At 35.6% G+C, this 19,606-nt stretch overlaps 1 protein-coding gene across 3 annotated transcripts in view; it reads left to right on the top strand.

The window, feature by feature from the left end:
* The window catches only part of LOC6651878 (very long-chain specific acyl-CoA dehydrogenase, mitochondrial), a 59,442-nt gene that overhangs the window by 27,011 nt on the left and 12,825 nt on the right, over positions 1-19,606 (top strand). For 2 of the 3 annotated variants that reach the window (XM_047012980.1, XM_047012981.1), the window contains exon 4: positions 3,379-3,768. In XM_047012980.1, the coding sequence (XP_046868936.1) occupies positions 3,379-3,768 (390 nt within the window). Of the gene's footprint in view, positions 1-3,378; positions 3,769-19,008; positions 19,299-19,606 lie in introns of those variants that run through there. The other variant, XM_047012982.1, reaches the window with a different exon arrangement.

Raw genomic sequence — 19,606 nt, 5'->3', positions numbered from 1 at the left:
TCCAGAAACGCTTGAACACCTAATTTACTTACCAACCAACAACACCTACGAAACCTCTGGTCTGATCAATCGATTTCGAAATTGGCCAATTTTATATTTGCTTAGCTCTTTTGATATTCTCCCGTTTTTACCATCCAATCGAATCCTTTGCACATCAACTGTTCGAGACACGTGATAAAAGCATTGTTTAATTGAAGTTGCTTCTTTGATATGTCGTGACCAACAATTCCAACATTACTTTATCGTTTTTTCTGCTCCGCGGTTACTGAACATTTCTTATCTTGATCAACGGAGTGAATTTGAATGAGAATTCTGGACACAACTTAAAAGATATCAAAGAATCGATTTCCAAAATCACTCGCTTTGCTATCGACGGAATATTATATAGGAGAAGAGGTTTTCGGTTTTCCTCGTATTGCACCTCTCTTCTTATTATTCTGTTAACTGAATGACGTCTTCCTCATGATGATTCGCGGTAAGCAATGCAGACGTTCGATCGAACCACTTCTAATTAACTGACGATCGCTTTATAATTTTGCAGCAGTTGAGGGTTGATAGCTTCAAACCATTCCCTAGCTCTTCCGATTAAAAGTACTTGCAAATTTCTGCAAACTAATATAAAATAACTGCACGTTAAAGAAACTATGGGACCTATAAGACATGCATCAAATTGAATACTCCCATTTTGTACTTATTAGAAGGCTTTTCCAGTATTAATAAAATGGTGAGGTAGAGGTTTTAAGTTTATCCAACTGAATTATTTAAATTCAAATTTTCAAATTACATTTCCCCGAAAATGACTTTAAAGTTTAACTCAATTCATCAATTTGAGTTGGTTGTTGCTATGAGCGATCTAAGCGCTATTGATTCGAAGTGTCCGCCGTTTAAGATTTAGGTTTTCTACCTTAAGCTCCTGATTTTAGAGAGATGCTAAATTACTTTATTGTGATTGATTTTTAGTATTAGGGGTCTTCTATTTTATCATCATATGCAAGAATACCTTCCACGTTTAACAAGTAAGAGTGAGTAAATTCAAACTCAACTACATAAAATAAGACACGAGGGCCGGGGCAATTTTTGTCAATCCTCCCTTACCTATAGCCGTTAACAAGAAAAAATGCTTTATATAAAAGGTCTAATTTGTTGATTTTAGCGACCTGTTGATTGTTTGTGGTATGTTTAGCCGGCTCGAGGTCCATTTTTTTGTTTAAATGAAAAAATGATAATTATCATAACTTTAACTTAACAACAAGAAACACCTACTTATTTTTACACGTCCGCACACTGAGACGTGGAGCTACACCAATGTGTAGCAAATCAGTATTTGTCCCTAATAAATGCCTGTATAAATGCGCGCAGTTGTCTGTATCTACCTTATAATTAAGTTTTATATTTTCGGGGTATTTTTTATGTGCAGCATCTCCAAAGTATAACGTTTGTTGTAATGTTGTTCTTGGTCTAATCTGTTTGCTGCGTCAAAATTTGATGAAAGTGTACTGGCGGCACAGTGGGCCATAAATGCCGTTTTTGTACATTGGAGTGTTGACGAAGTTTATAGTCAGATCTATGCTGTGATAGTCTAGTTTTTAGCCTCGATTTGGTTGTCCCTATATACATTTTATCACAGTTTTTATACCCTTGCAAAAAGGGTATATTAATTTTGGTCAGAAGTGTGCAACGCATAGAAGGAAGCATTTCCGACCATATAAAGTATATATATTCTTGATCAGCACGACGAGACGAGTTCAAATAGCCATGTCCGTCCGTCCGTCCGTCCGTCCGTCTGTCCGTCCGTCTGGATCAACGCAAACTCCTCCTAGACCGTAAAAGCTACAGAGCTGAAATTTCGCATGTAGGCTTGTATATACTGCAGGCGTTGTATATCTCGGATTCAGCCGGATCGGATCACTATATCATATAGCTCCCATACAAATGGCAAAGTCACGAACAGTGACTTTTCTCAATAACTTTGTTATTTTCTGAGCTATTGTCATGAAATTGTGGTGAATTAATTACACATATAAACGACTGTGCCAAATTTGATCAAGATCGGGTGACTATATCATATAGCTCCCATAGAAACGATCTTTCGAAAACAGTGACTTTTGTCAATAACTTCGTTACTTTTGACGCGATTGCTTTTAAATTAAACATTTGTTAGTTTAATATATCTGTTAATGACTGTGCTGAATTTGATAAAGATCGGGTTACTATATCATATAGCTCCCATAGGAACAATCGGTGGAAAACAGTGACTTTGATCAATATCTTCGTTATTTCCTATACTAAGATTGTAGGCCGTTCTTTCGCAAATGTTAGCCTTTTTAGCTTGAACGTTTTTCCACTTTGATGGCTATAGGTAAGGAAAGAGTTACCATAAAAGTTGCAAGGGTATACAAACTTTGACGCGGTCGAAGTTAGCCCCGGCCCTCTGGTTTTCATTAGTCCCGTTACATGGTGGGTGTTTTATAAACTACGTTTTGCTTGTCCATTGTATTAATCTTACTTTTTGTCCTGTTGAATATACTCCGTAACGTGTTGTTGGGTTTGTGTGCGATCTGTATTTGTTCTGTGTCATAGCAATCCGAGTTTACCAATTTTTCCGACAGTTGTGGGACATATGTGACGGACATAAAGCGTTTTGTCGAGGTTTCTCTATTTGTTTTCTTATTGTGATATTTTAGTAATGTCCTTATGGTGTGGTTTAAAGGCATTGAACCCAGAGTTTTTAAATGCCGTTACCTTTTGTCGTTTTCATTTTATTTATATTAGCGTATAACTATAACCGGGAAAAATTTTAATTTTTTCTTAAACTGAAGTTACGGACAAGACTTCAAAATGTATCCGAAACTGGTAACTCGAAGGGAATACACACAAATATTTTTGCGGGTATACTTATATTTATTGACTATATAAATGTATGTAAATAATAATACTTGCAACAAAGAACCACAAATTAGGTCACAATTAGACAGAAAAACAATGGCAACCTTTGTTTCCAATACATTAATTGAATGAAAGCTACATAATCTGATTACTTGGTCTTGTCGGAAGCAGTAAAAAGACCTCTAATCGTAAAAGTTCTACACTACTAATGTACTTATAAGACTAGGTACATTTCTGTAGAATATTATGTGCCTTGAAGAAACTTAATGAATGTAGCTTATAGTTAGAAATTCTTGTATTAAAATCCTTGAATACAAAAAATTACATCAAAATAGAAATTTCAATTATATAAACTCAAAAGAAACGATATCTAGTCAAAAAAGCTGCCGAATAAGAAATAAAATTTAAATGCTTTCGAATAATCCGTATAATTTTAACTAACATCTTTAGATATAATTCATTTGTTCTAAATATTGTTCTCATGTTTTGCAGCCTGTTGATTATGGTGGCTTGGGCTTGAATAACACGCAATACGGAAGACTTTGTCAAATAGTTGGTGCGAACGATCTAGGCCTTGGAATAACAATTGGTGCACATCAAAGTATAGGTTTTAAGGGAATACTTCTTTATGGTACACCTGAGCAAAAAGCTAAATACTTGCCTATGGTATCCTCTGGAAAGGTGTATGCTGCATTCGCACTAACCGAGCCTAGTTCAGGCTCTGACGCTGGGTCAATCAGATGTCGGGCTGTCAAAAATAACAATTATTATATACTAAATGGCTCAAAGATTTGGATATCTAATGGAGGAATCGCTGATATTATGACCGTTTTTGCACAAACAGAGCAAGTGGATAAAAAAACGGGTCAAAAAAAAGATAAGGTAAGTTTTCTCATATAAAATCAATTTATTTATAACCTGCGGAAACACAAGTGACATTTGTTTTGTCTTTTCTTTCATAATAATCTATGCTTATAAGAAAAATTCTTATCTAGAAATTTTGTTGCACATAGTGATGGATATTTTACGTACAACTTACAATTTCTACCGCAAAAGGGCTTGAGCTTTACAATAACAATTGCATTCACGCTACATATAAACGTAATAACAAATGAAAGTTTAGTAGAAAAATGGTGCTAATTTTTTTTATTTTGTCGTCCTATTTGTATAATACGGGTAGACAGTCACCGACTATCTCTCTTCGAGTGCGGACGTCGATTAAAATTTAATTTGATTTTCTAACATAATTACAAAAACTAAAAAATACAAATTTTTAAAAATTTTTTTAGGTTAATTTTGAAAATTTGCTATTAATGACTGATTTTTTTAAAATAATTTTCAACAGTATCTAATAAACTCAACATTTCGGGACTATAGTTGGTATTTTCCAAATCCTTTCGTGATCAGACGTGTCTCAGTGACGCAATAAGTTGGTCCGAAAAGGCTGCCAGCATGTTAAAAATGTCTTCATTTTGTCTAGCACGAGAAGTTTTTAATGTATTAGTGTATCTGACCCTTTTGTAGTCCTTGTTTTTTGCATTCCTGTGCTTCCTTTCCGTGAGCCAAAATCCTTTTTTCACCATTTACAATTTGCTTGCAATTTATAACAGCCAACCTTTTAACGATCCCTTGACTAACACCTGTTATTAAAGATGTCATTTCATCATTTTCAAAAAATCTCCTTAAAGTGTTTTCGTATCAGTGCTTTGCGCAGTCAACTTTCAGTCCCAGCTTCCGAGAGAATTCAGCTTGTATAATCTCCTTCCTGCTCTGAATATCCTCACCAAGTGTTTTATCCATATTTGCTTCTCCTGGCCGAGGAAGTGTGTAACTAGCTTCAGCATAAAATCCATACACTTTATTCTGCAATTCAACGGAGAAATTCCATATTCGTAGCAGTTCTCTTCACTCGTCTAATCGTCTAAGTCGTGAAATTCTTTTTGAGTTTTTTCTCAAATAGAAAGGCATATATATAAACAGGCATTACGCAATGTTGTATTTAAAAACAAAGAAGCTACAAGCAAATACGCATGCGCGCTTCTTCTTCCTTGTACCTGCAGCGCATTCTTTAGGCGAGGTTGCGTTAGTTTTATGGTTTACGCATCGGTTTCGCAGCTCTTCGCGTATTGGGACCTTATACATATGATAGGTAAATATTGATACTAGTTGATCCCTGTTAGTTCTCTCCCACCAAAGAACAAAAAACGCCTATATGTAGTGTATTTTTTAAACGCTTCTAGTTCAATAACTAAGTGATTATTAAAATTTCACATGCTACTAATAAAGAACATACTTTTCAGATCAAAAAATTCGAGATCGATTGTTGAAATCGCCCAATATTTAGTTTTAAAGTTGCGATTTTTTGTATAAATTATTATTTATTCCCATTTACTAAAAATGTCTCATCTTTGGATTTCAAAAATAAGTATTCCCTATCGATTGTATATATAATTTTTGCCAAACGCGAACAGAAAACAAATGATTTTTTCAACGCTATCCGAGCAGAGGCCCAACTGTGCGTCGTTGCCTTCCTATCGCCAGTGCGTTTTTCCCTTCTTTTTTAATATTCTATTCTTAATCTTTCACGTGTTAATCTAAAACACAGTGTAATGTGGTTTAACTTTTCTAACCATGCCCCCTGCACCCTAATCTAGGGGATAACCGCTTTGCAAGTCTTAGCGCAAGTCCCAAAGCAAAAAAAAAAACAACAAAATCCCGGATCATGACATCTAAAAACACTGACAAGCCGATATCGGAGTTTTCGTGTTCGAGCTCTAAATGCCATAAGTAAAGACAGATTCTTATTGTCACTCATCGAAGTCGGTCGTGTTTTTTTTGCGCTCTCGCTTAATTTTTGTCTTTCATTCTTTCGTGAAGCTAATTTATAATATTCAATTTAAATTCATTGCCTTACTTATTTTTAATAAATCGCTATACTCATCGCGAAAGGTCTAATTTGTTGATTTTAGCGACCTGTTGATTGTTTGTGGTATGTTTAGCCGGCTCGAAGTCCATTTTTTTGTTTAAATGAAAAAATGATAATTATCATAACTTTAACTTAACAACAAGAAACACCTACTTATTTTTACACGTCCGCACACTGAGACGTGGAGCTACACCAACGTGTAGCAAATCAGTATTTGTCCCTAATAAATGCCTGTATAAATGCGCGCAGTTGTTTGTATCTACCTTATAATTAAGTCTTATATTTGTCGGGGTATTTATTATGTGCAGCATCTCGAAAGTATAACGTTTATTGTAATATTGTTCTTGGTCTATTATGCTTACTTCGTCAACATGTGGGGAATATCCACTGGCGGCACAGTGGACCATAAGTGCCGTTTTTTGTACGTTGGAGTGTTGACGAAGTTTATAGTCAGATCTATGTTGTGATAGTCTACTTTTTAGCCTCGATTTGGTTGTCCCTATATACATTTTATCACACTTTTCTTCGTTGGTCCCGTTGCACGGTATTTTCTCTACTACGTTGCTCTTGTCCATTGTATCAATCTTGTTTTTTGTCCTGTTGAAAATACTCCGTAACGTGTTGTTGGGTTTGTGTGCAATCTGTATTTGTTCTGTGTCATAGCAATCCGAGTTTGCTAATCTTTTCCACAGTTGTGGGACGTATGTGACGAAACCTCTTTATTGTTATTCTTTTTGTGATATTTTAGTAAAGTCCTTATGGTGTGGATTGGAAAGTCATTATCCTTTAAAATTCGTCTTATTTCTTCCTTTGTTTCTTCACGAAAAATTGGGTCCGATATGTTAGGCATCTGTTGTATACAGCATCCGTTATATATTCATTATCAAAATGTAAGAGGACTTCTTACCAAGCTCTCGAACCTGTTCTGTGATAGCCAAACCTTTTCGGGTGACATATTAGCTTTCTCTGAAACTTGGCTTAACTCCTCTGTTTTGGATAATGAAATTCTTTCTAACAACTTAATTTCTTGTAGGCTTGATCGTGTTGTTCGTAGGAGCGATGGAGTTCTCATTGCTGTCAACTCGAATCTGTGTTTAAGTGTTGTGCCGATTGATCTGCCCTTAGGTGTTACATGTTCCAACTTTAAACTATTTTTAGTCGTCTTAAAGATTTTCTTATAGTTTTTGGTGATTTTAGCTTGCCTAATATTTCTTGACTGTTGTTGATGATAATCTATCTTTCTTAATTCCTTCATCTCAACATGTTTTTCTTGATAGCCTATTTGAATATCCGCTATATCTGTTGAATTCTTTCCTTAACTCTTCTAAAAGAATCCTTGATCTTGTTTTTGTCTCTGATCCCACTGTTTGTGCTGTATCACAAACACAGCCCCTAGAACCTGAAGATCCTTATCACCCTACCATTGAAGTTATTATTTCTTATAATTCCGTTTTTAATTCATATAATAACATCGTAAATTCTCGTCGTAGATGTTTTCTTAAAACAAATTGCAATCTTCTTAATAGCCTTATTTTCTCTTTTGATTGGTCATTTCTATTTGAGTGCTGCGATATAGATTGTGCAGTGAATTTTTTCTACTCTGCTCTTAATTCTCTAATTGATAAATGCGTTCCTTATGTGAATGTTTCTACCGTCTCCAGCGCGCCAGTCTGGTTCACACGTAGGCTCTCTAATCTCCGTAACATTAAATCGAGATATTTTAAAAGATTTAAAAAAACTGGTTCACGACTTGACTATGCAAATTACTGTATAGCCAAATCTCAATTTTGTCTTTTAAACACTCAATGCTACAATAATTATATCGTTCGCTGTAAGGTTGAATTTTATGAGAACCCCAAAAGATTTTACAACTTTATTAATTCCAAAAGACGCTCTAATGTACTACCTTCCACCTTCAGACTTAATGACCAGACTGCTAATAATGATTCAGATATTGCAGATCTGGTTGCTAAATTCTTTCAGTCGACTTATTCTACTACTGTTTCGGATCCCACACCCTATCCCTTTTCTATCCCACATTTAAATTGTACGTTTTTTCCTAGTATTACTGAAGACTGTATTATCTCTAGCTTGTCATCTATGAAGTCTTCCTTCGTTTCCGGCCCTGATAATATACCTAGTTGCATCCTTAAAATGTGTTCGATTTTCCTATCTAAGCCTTTATCTCGGTTATTCTTTATATCGAGTGAGACTTGTAGCTTTCCTGATATTTGGAAGGAGCCTTTTATTATTCCGCTTTTTAAAAAGGGTAGCAAATCGGATGTTTCTAACTACCGTGGCATTGTCAAATTTTCGGCAATACCTAAGCTGTTTGAGAAAATTATTACGTCTTCCCTTCAACATCTATCCAGATACAATATTTCTCCTTGTCAGCATGCCCTTATGGAAGGTCGTTCGTCGCTTACCAACCTTTTAGAATTGACTACCCTTTTACACCACGGCTTCCGTAAGAAGTGTCAAACTGATGTTATTTATACTGACTTTAGTAATGCTTTCGATACGGTTGATCATTCTATGCTTCTCGCGAAACTTAACATCATGGGTTTTTCCCCGAAACTATTGGCTTGGTTAAAGTCGTATCTTATTGGCAGAACCCAAAAGGTTACCCAAAGGAGTTACCTCAGGTGTTCCCCAAGGCAGTCATCTGGCCCACTGTTTTTTACCCTGTCTATAAATGATTTGCCCTTGGCCTTAGATCATTCATGCGTGCTTATGTTTGCGGATGACGTCAAGATTTGTTATTCCTATAATAATCCTTCTTTCCAACAGTACTTCCAATTCCTTAAGTTCGCGTTAGCCGGTCTTAATTGGGATCAGAGTCTTTGCCTACCTGACAGACTTCTTCTTATTAATCTTTCTTCACTTTACAACCGTAGGCTCGTTTTTGGCATTCTCTTTCTCCATAAACTAGTCAACGGCGAAGTCATTTCTACTAATTTACTAGATACGCTATATTTTTGTGTTCCCTCACGTCGGACTAGAAACTTTTTTCCTATTCACCTTAGTAGATGCCTGACTAACTACTCTCTTCACGAACCTTTTCGTGTTCTTTGCCAATCTTTTAACAACCTTTCTCACCTAATTTCTCCTCATCTTTCTGTCACTTCTCTTCGCGCTATACTTTTTAATCATCTACAGCGAAACCAATTAAAACATTCTAGACTTGGATTGGCTGCAACTCATCCCTGACCATCGGGGCATAGCTGGCACCTTGTGCAAATAAAACACCTCGGAGATGTTTAGTTGTGTATAAAGCTAAGCTACCTTCTTCAATTAATTACTATCTGTCTTTATCTGAAGCTTTTTCGTCGACTTCTGTGTTAGTTGACGTAAATAAATAAATAAACAACCTCTTGCTGTATTCATTAAATAACTACCTCAGTGAAAGAAGTATATGTGCATTGCAATTTTTTAACAAAAACTCAATATAAACTAAATTAAAATTTTTCAGTTTTTAACATTTTTTAGTCTTTAAGGGGGGTTTCTACCTTGTGTTATAAAAAAATTCGATTTTTTTTTTTTGCATTTTCAGATAGATATATGTTTCAAAAATACTGTGTAAAAATTTCAAGTTGAAATCTGTAAAATTACGAAAGTTGTCGGCCGTTAAGTGGTGCGGTGTCAAGCGCTCTGTGCCGTAGCGCAAATTTTCAAACGCGTTTTTCTCAAAACTACATTTTTGAAGCTCATGGAAGTCCTACAGGGCGCAAAAATAAACGAATCGCTATGAAATATTTTACACATGTTCTTTAGGATATTGTTCAGCGCTGGTAGTAGAATTGGCATAAAATATTCAAAATTGTTAATTTAAAAAATTAATTAATAACGAAAAATAGGCAAAAAATCAAAATTTTTCTAAAAAAGCTCATAACTTTTTCATTTTTTATCCTTTTTTCCCAATTCTACTACCAGCACTGCGGAAAAGTGTCTAGATTAAGAAAAAATTTTCATTTTTGGATTCAGACTTCATTTGCAAACGGTAGGACTTCCATAAGGATAAAATGGGGACGCCATTGGAAAATTCCTCCCCCCTCCCCCTTTTCAGTGATCACCGAAAAAAAATTATTATACATAGAATAAAGTTTTCTTAACAACTGTGGAAAATCATTCCTTGATCTATTATACTTTTCTCAAAAAAAAATTCTTACAAAAAAGCGCCTTTTCGACCCAACAAGGTAGAAACCCCCCTTAAAAAAGAATTTTTTATACCATACACCCATAGGGTGAAATGGTATATTAAAGTCGCCAAAATGTATGTAACAGGCAGAAGGAAGCATCTCCGACCCCACAAAGTATATATATTCTTGATCAGGATCAACAACCGAGTCGATCTAGCCATGTCCGTCTGTCCGTCCGTCCGTCCGTCTGTCCGTATGAACACCTAGATCTCGGAGACTGTAAGAGCTAGAGCCACCAAATTTGGTATGTAGACTCGTGTAGTATGTAGAGTGATCAAGTTTATTTCACATTTTTGCCACGCCCCTTTCCGCCCCCGCAATTTAAAAAAAACGTTTGTCTCAAAAACTATTCCAGCTAGAGACACCATATTTGGTATGTATATTCGCTTAGTAAATGCACACATTTTTTATGTGTACAAATTTTTCCACGCCCTTTTCCGCCTCCGTAATTTGAAAATTTGATTATCTCCCGTATTTTTTTACCTTATGCAATCAAATTTGGCACACTTAAATTTAATACTAATATCTAGCAAAATACCAAATTTGATCAAAATCGGACAAAAAACAGTCGAGTTATGCATATAAACGTTTTTCCATAAGGCCGGAGTTGGCCGTTGGCTGGTGGGGGCGCTAGGGTGCTCGTATGATTGAGTGAACGAGATACTAAGATATGCTTGTAAAAAGCATGTGAAATTGCATTTGTTTAATAAAGTTGAAATATTTGCTTTACTGGTGTAAGGTATACCTAAGTCGGCGAGACGACTTACTTACTTCATTTACTTTTCAGCAAGAAACTTAAAATGTTTAACTAATAAAATTCATTTCATATTAAGAAAGTATATGTGCAAAATGAAAAAAAAAAGAAAAATTAAATTGTTTGTTAACAAGCACCTGATTAATTCGATTTTCCATTGAATTTAACAAGTTTTGTAGTGTTGGAAGGTCAATTTTATTCCGTTCATCGATTAGTGCCTTTTTAAGGTCCTTAACTGTATCAAATTGGCGGTTATTCCTGTACACCTTTCGTGACAATACTCCACAAAGAATTTTTTTTTCGGTCTAGGTCAGGACTGATCGCAGGCCATTCTAAAAGAGGTATTTTTCTATCTGTAAAAAATTGTTTGGTTTTCCCCGCAGTATGAATTGGTGCGTTGTCCAGCTGGAAAATCCAGTCATCTCCGTATAGGTCTCCAGCAAACTTAATGAGTATTGTGTCTAACAATTCTATATATAGTTCTGCATTGGTTTTCGTGGGTATAAAACATTGTGGAGACTTTGTTGCATAACCAAATGCTGCCCAAATCATCAATGATCCTCCACCGTGGTTGCGTATTTGCTTTATATCCCGCCAATACTTTTGGAAACAGTCTGGCCCGTCTAAGATAAACTTTTTTTCTTGCGAAAAAATAACGTTTTTGAATTCTTCTGACCAAAATTTATATTTTTCGCCAAACGTTAAGCGAGCTGTTATGTGACGTTTCAATAGCCTAGGCATAGCCTCACGGTAAGAATATATTACCGTGTCGTTCTCCTGTAAAATCTGGTTAACTCTTTTACTCGTTCTCCTGTAAAATCTGGTTAACTCTTTTACTCGACACATTCAGTTGATTTCACTACACGACATGCTTTCTTCCACGGCCAGCCGTCGAACTTGCCTCCTGCAGCGAATATCAATTTCGGTAGGTCGGCCAGTCCGCTTGTTTTTTCCGTAGTTTTCTGGGTTTCTGAGGAAATTGGCCACTGTATTTCTATGTCTTTTGACTCTGGAAGCAATATATGCTATTTTTTCTCCAGCTTCGGCCAATCCAAGGATCAGACCTTGGCCCTTCTGCGACAAATGTGATCCACAAGGCATTCTAACCGAATATCAAATAGACATCTGCATGAATGTCAAAAAAGTGACATTCGGATATACTACTCTCAAATTGAGTTGAGTGAATATGAGTGCGAAACGGAATAAGTATGAGTGAGTGGATAGGCTTGCTTTATACTCGGCCGCCCAATGTTAAAACAGAGAGTATAAGTGAGTATAAGTGAGTATGTTTCGGAATGTATCCGAATGACAGGTGCCGACACAGCATTTTTGTTGTTTTTTTGTTGTGCGTACAGAATCTTTACTTCAAAACCCATAAAAACGAAAGCAAATACATAGATAGATTACATTTTAATATTCATTTCATATACTTATTTACATATATACTACATTTAATTCAAGTTTGAGTTCAAGAACATTATTTTTATTAATATTATCTGCATTTGCAGCAATTAAGCAGCGTTTTTCAGTAATTAAATTTCTTGCGTTTGAAAAGGTTTTTTCAGACGCCGCGCTATACAAAAAATATTGCAACTTGCTTTGTGCAATAATGGAAAAAATTTTTGGTGCATGTCCCACCAAGCCAGTGCATCGAAATTTGTGCTGTACGGTACATTTATATTGGAGTACCATTTTATTTCTTGGTCAATTTGGTTATTATTCGGGTCAACTTGTTGAACCTCTACAAAATCAGCAAATTCGTCATTTGCTATTGGTATTTGTAAAGAGTTAGACCCACTGTTTTTTAAAAAACGTTCCATAATTAGTTTGCACTCGTCAATTACGGTTTTCTTTTCATGCGGAGAAAATTGTAACAATTTGTTTGTGGGTGGAAATAGAAATAGGGCTATTTTGTGATATTTTGATAAATTTGGTTCAATTGTCGATAAAATTTGAGTATACAATGCGGACTTTAGAGCTTGAATATTTACAATATCATTGGAATCGGACAGACAGATCTTCTTTAATTTGTTTAAATTTGGAATAATTAAATGTGTTGTTGGACTTTTGGTTGCCTCCAATTTTTTTGAGACGGTTTCGAACTCTTTTAGAATTTGAACAACAGAACCTAAGTGGTTGACGTTAATACCTTCGATTCTATTGGTCTGGTTCTTATCTTTTAATATTGTTGTCAGTTCTATCCAATTAATTTCAACTGATTTAAGCAGGTAGTAAACTGTGTTCCAACGAGTGGGGCAAAAACTTTTCAGCGTAAATCCCAAATATGAATTCTTTCCCGATTTTTTAAAAAATTTCACCAGCTTGGTGCACGTACTGAACATATAGCCCAGCTCAGGTACGGCATTCATACCTTTTTCAACAGCATTATTGAGGAGATGGTTGACGCAATGAATTTTTTGCAAATCGTGGAAAGCTTTAACCATATTTGACCCACGGTCAGTAACGATTACGGGGTTGTCCAATTCAAGATCACATTCAAAGTTTTTTAAGATATCGCCTATTTTTGCCCGAATATTTGCACCTAGTTATAGAAAAATTTATTAAAATCAAGTACACTCGTTCATTAAGTTAACACACCTGTGCAGGACATTCCTTTCATTGATTTCATGGCCATGAGTCTATCAACAAGTACTCCTTCCTTTACATAATGCACAGTGCACGATAAATATGAATCTTTTGAAAAGTTATCTGTCCATATATCGCTAGTGATTGCGTATCCAAAAACTTTGTATTTAATAATTTCCTCTTTTATTGGAACAAAGTGCGAGTCAAATATCGCTGCTATGTTCCGGGAAACTGTTGTTGGATGTGGTAACAATTTATCCACGTCTACATTTGGACCATAAGTTGCACCAACATTAATTAAAAATGATGCAAATTTGTTTAGTCCGGAATCTGCTATAATTTTTAATGGGCGGCAGTTCTTGACAACCCATTCAGTGGCAACAGCTACGCCTTCCTGTTTAGTTTCTGAACTCACATCAACCGGGGAAGATTTTTGAGTTTTGCTGGCATTGACTATGTAGCATTTATGCTTCGTTAAATTTGAAGTGCTACCTGTGAATTTCAAGACTGACAAACACATCTTGCAGGCTACAAGTTCAACTAGCTCATCTCCATTTTCATTTTTTATTCTTGAGAAAAATTGACACACTTCGCTTCGACCCCTCTTTTCTATTAAGCTATACAATCCAGAATGCAGATTCTCCTTTATTTCCTGTGCAAGGATCTCTCTTGTGCTCGCCGCTCTTTTAACAACCTGTATATTTTAATTGAACTAAATTAAATCTGAAAGAAATTACACAAAAAACATTTATGGACATGCCACAAGCTAAGCAGAAAGATATATGCAATATTTGACTACAGCAATAACAAAACAAACGAAAACAAAAACAACAAAATACGCTTTAAATTACATACTTTCTCACTTTGGGTAGTTTTTCCTCCTTCCATTTTTGCGACTGCTGTGTTTCAACGATGCAAAGAAAATAAATACACAAAATATGTACCCTGATACTTGGATAACTCGAATGTTTTTAGATGTGTCAAATTTGACACTCCGTTTTACTCAGTACTCAGTCAGTACTCAGTGTCATTTAATTTGCTTTGTTTGAGTACCAAAATATACTAATACCCATACACACTCACTCATTGTGCGTCTGTCACTCACTCTATTCAATTCTATCCGAGTATACTCTATTTTACTTATTAAGTGAATGAAGTCATGCAGCTGTCTAATATCAAATTAGCGACAAGATTGTTGAGCTCAAACAGAACTTAAATCGTTTTGATCACTTTCTAATTAGGAAAGAATTTGTGTTGTGTACTCCTGAACGCTTTACTTTACATTAAAGCACACTATTCGCAGAATGCACATATACATACTTATTTCACAAGAAACCGACCATCTGACACGCAAATTTGATGTAACGGTACTAAGAATGAAGTCCAAAGAGAAGTCGTGGAATGTGTACATATGCTATAGGTATGCATGCAAAATCATGCATACTCCAAATCAATGTACGGACAGATTTAAAAAAATACAAGTACAAGAAAAAATGCACATATGCGTCTTTCACTGAGGTACTTGATAATCTGCTAATCGAAGAAATAGCAGAACATAGGAAGAAAATACGAAATACACAAGAAGTCGGAAAATCTGAAGAGAAAAGAGGGAAAACGATTCAAAATAAATGATTTGGTTGCTATTAAGCGTACCCAATATGGCGTTGGTCTAAAACTTAAGGGAAAGTAGAAGATATGATGTAGAGATAGTCGGACAGGCGGAAGGGCCTGGGAAATTGTGGGGACCGCCATTCGGGTCGAATGTACTGTCAGAAGGGCCGAATGTAGGAAATGGCATTGAGAGAAAAGCATCTGAAGTGATAGAAGAGAAGAAACAAACACGTAGTGGCCGAACATTCTAGTAGTAGGAGAGAGAGCAAGGCATAGGAGCATTATATTAGTTGAGAGAGAGCTTGTTAAAGAGGCCGTAAATCATTCGTGAAGAAACTGTGAATTTATACAAATGTGTGCATATTGGTACGTATGGGTATGAATAAACAGCTGTGTTCACGAAAATAGCAGTGCAGTACATGCTAACAAGGATTCAAAAATTTTTCACAAATTCCTTTTTATACTATAATAATTTTACTAATTTTTGGGTTGTTTTTCACATTTTTGTGCTTAACCCCACAAAGTTGGCTGTCCACAAATATAGTAGTGTTTCGTTTAGTTGCGAAAAAAATAACAAATAAAAAGTTTACAAATCTGTCAGTAGTAATTAATTAGATAATTATGGTGTACTATTATTTGCGTCAACTAACGCTAAAATTTTCATGGTAGTCGGAAGATAAACGCATTACTCTACCGAGAAGACGGAGTTGATCCAAACCTTGGAAAACAAGGTAACACGTATAAAACACCAGAGTGCCGGGTGTTCAAAATTTGTAACTTCCCCTGCTTCAAAATTTGTATACCCTTGCCAGTTTTGTTACTCATTCCTTACCTATAGCCGCCAAACGGGAAAAACTTTTTATCTAAAACGTCTAATGTTTGCTAGAGAACGGCATACAATCTTAGCATAGCAAATAACGAAGTTTTTGATCCAATTCACAGTCATTAACAGATATATAAAACTGTCAAGTGTTTAATTTCAAAGTAGTCGCGTCAAAAGTAATAAAGTTATTCATAAAATTCACTGTCACCCGATCTTAACACAGTCGTTTATAAGTGTAAAGTCGCTGTTCTTGACTTTTAACGTTTCTATGGAAGCTACATGATATAGTGGTCCGATCCGGCTGAATCCAAAATATACAACCCCTGCAGTATATACAAGCCTACCAGCAAAATTCTGTAGCTCTTACGGTCTAGGAAGAGTTTGCGTTGATCCAGACGGACGCAGATGGCTATTTCAACCCGTCTTGTCGTGCTGATCAAGAATATATATATGTAGCGTTGATTTAATGATCGTTACTATATTTATTTATTTATTAATATTTTAATTGTTTGATGACAATGAAGTTTAATATATTGTTAAGATTTTATTCACAGTTTCTTCACGTATGATTTAGGGCCTCTCTAACATGATGTCTCTCAACTTATATGTTGATCCTATGCCTTGGTCTCTCTCCTACTACTAGAATGTTCGGCCACTACGTGTTTGCTCTCTGCTCTCTAAATGCCATTTTCCACATATATTTATATGGTCAAAAAAGCTTCCTTTTTTTCGTTGCACACTACTGGCAAAAATTGATATACCTCTTTTGCAAGGGTATAATAAAATTGTTAAATGCTTGAAAAAAATATCAAAGAAGCTACCCTTGCAGTCCTTAACAATAATAGTTTTACATGTTGAAATTTTTCTCGCTGCAACTCAATTCATCAATATACAAACAAAACATTATTACTCTTTTTACTACAATTTTTTCTTCTTCCATCATTCCCTAAGCAAATCACGGCACGCATACACATACAGTTTATGTTGCGTCTGTGTCTGTATGCATGTACTCTGTTGATTCCTATGATGATGATGACGTAGTAGGCAGCAAGCAGCGCTGCCGGCAGCGGTTGAACCGATTTATATCGACTGTAACTTGTGTTCCATTTATCCGATCAGTTTCAAATTTTGGGATCTGAGGTTTTGTATCCAACACTATCATATTAGAATTTTTATGGGGATACTCCAAATTTGATGAACATGTTTTTTCTAGAGCTATAGGATATAGTGGTTCGATCCTGATGATTTTCATACTTTATCTTACCCGGCTTATAAGTAGCTTAAATCCCAAGTTTCACCGCACCGACGGACGGACAGACGGTCAGACGGACAGACGCACATGGCTATATCGACTCAGCTTCTCATGCTGATCAAGAATATTAATACCTTATGGGGTCGGAAACGTCTCCTTCTGTGCGTTAGAAAAATCTGACCAATTTTATAATACCCTCTGCAAGGGTATACAAAAAAAAAACAATGATTGATTAAAATTATAAAATGTATGGAAATGTTCGACTAAAATATTTATTAATTACAATTTACTTGATTTAAAAATAAAATTAGCTCAAAGGCTACTTGATAATATAACACCAAGAAGACTAAAAAGTTTACATGCATCAGGATCTTCCAGATAGAACTAAAGTTTTGTTTTATATACATATGTACAGCTGTGTTCACGAAAATAACAGTGCTCTTAAGCTTTGACTTCAAAATTGTTAAATCATATTAAAAACAGCATAAATGCACCAATATATTATTAATTCATAATCTATATTTACATATATTTAAATTACTACCATTTCGGACTGAACAAAGAGTCCCCCATTTTCAGCAACGAGCAAGATAGTGATTTAACGTGTTCATTAAAATAGCAAATTATTTTAAACTTTAAATTTAGGTCACCTTTGGTTCTTAGGATTTAATACTTAGTCCTGAACCAATTATTCTCAATAGCCGGTTGGCACCTGTGCCGCACCGACTACAGCAATGGTGAACTGGAATCTGTGGCCATTTTTCATGGATAACTTCCCAATGCTAACCTTTATTGGACGCCTTTTTCTTTGTGACGCTTCTCTGAATGTTTCCCCATACATATTTAATGGGTTACCAATTGGACGACTGAGCTGGCCCTGCCATTATATCGATTCTTTCTAACTAAAATCAACATCTTCGAGCTTCCTTCTATGTTTTTGGTCGTTGGACCGGTGATATGTCCATTTTATAGGCAGATTCCATAAGATATACGAGAGTTTAACCTTCCCTATGATGTCCACGTAGATATTTCGATTCATTTTCCCATTAATCTTATGAATTGGACCAAGTCGTTTTTATGAAAAACAAGCCCAAGTCCTGACACAATGCTTAACCGTTTTAACGGTACTTTGCGGACGTCTGGCCCGAGAATATTACGCTACTTTGCAATGGGAAGATTCATATGTTCATAGCCATCTGAACCCGTTTGCGCACGTTTAAATTTTGAATTATTTTTAAAGTTTTACCTTGATTTGAGGTTTTAGATCCACTCCGTCTTCTCGGTAGAGTTATGCGTTCCTCTTCCGACTAATATGAAAATTTTAGCGTTAGTTGATGCATATACTAATAAACCATGATTATCTAATTATAATTTGTCAGGATAAGCACAAAAATGTAAAAAACAACCCAAAAATTTTTAAAATTAACGGAACTTTTTTGGTTTTACTATGCTTATATACCATTTTACAAAACCAAAGTAAAAAAACGGACCGATGTGGACGATGCAAGCCCTGAGCCCTAACTGTATTGAATGTAGAGCAACATTCCGAGTAAGCTTCCTTGCAGTTCATCTGCTCTTATTTCGAAGTCTGCAATACCTTTTCAAATAGCTTCAAATGACACCACAGCAGACTAATTGGCGGTCTGAATGATGATGTCAGGGTTTTTCACGTTCAGGGAAACTTAAGCCAAGTTTAATTATAGCTCTGAACAGTTTGTGTATAATTTCCTGGAGCTTAAATTACTAGAAGGGAGTAGAACAAACGAGTTTAATGTAGTATTTGGCAGGAAAACCAAACTCTGCCTTTTTCTTCTGAGACGTCGTTTTTCCGTTATTAGTTGTTCAATGTAGTGTGTAGTATGTTGTTGTATGTATGATAACCATATGCCCACAGCACTTAAGCTTAAATCCAATTTAAAAAACACTTTTCGATGCTAAAGACGTGTTGGGATAAATATTCTTCCTTTACAGCTTTATGGCGACGGTGACAACAATTCGATCTGTGCACAAAGTCTAAATAGCGGACGTTGATGATACTATGCGACTATACGACACCAGGACAATGCCAAAGTAATAAAAGACTCTGAGCAGATTAGAGGGAATGGAAGGTTGTAATCAGAGCAGATAACGCTAAATAGTTTATGCGGGGCATAGTTAGAAGAACAACGACTAAGGGTTAAAGGTATAATAGGATGTCTACGCCTTCTACATGGTACCGACAGATTTAGCTGAGCCAATAGTTCAGGCAAGTCAATATCACCAATTAGGAGCTTGTGGATAAAAATAACACCAAGCATTATTCTACGGTTAGTTAAGGAAGGAAGGTTAATCAAAAAAAGTCTACTAGAATACGAGGGCAAATTGACACAAACATCAAGAACTACTTTTGAACGGATTCAAGTCTAGTCTGGTGCGACTCATATTGAGGTAAGCAAATGCAAGATCCATACTCTAAAATAGGCCATACAAGCGAAGTCTTATGCTTGGAATTAACAAAATTATAAAATTGTTTAGGGTCAGAGGAAAACTGAAGCTTACAGCGCTGAAGATAATTTTTTTATCATTGTGC

Source organism: Drosophila willistoni, unplaced genomic scaffold (genome assembly GCF_018902025.1).
Source record: "Drosophila willistoni isolate 14030-0811.24 unplaced genomic scaffold, UCI_dwil_1.1 Seg485, whole genome shotgun sequence".
NCBI lineage: Eukaryota > Metazoa > Arthropoda > Insecta > Diptera > Drosophilidae > Drosophila > Drosophila willistoni.
The sequence above is the reverse complement of the archived record's forward strand: the minus strand, read 5'-3'. Positions and strand labels throughout refer to the sequence as shown.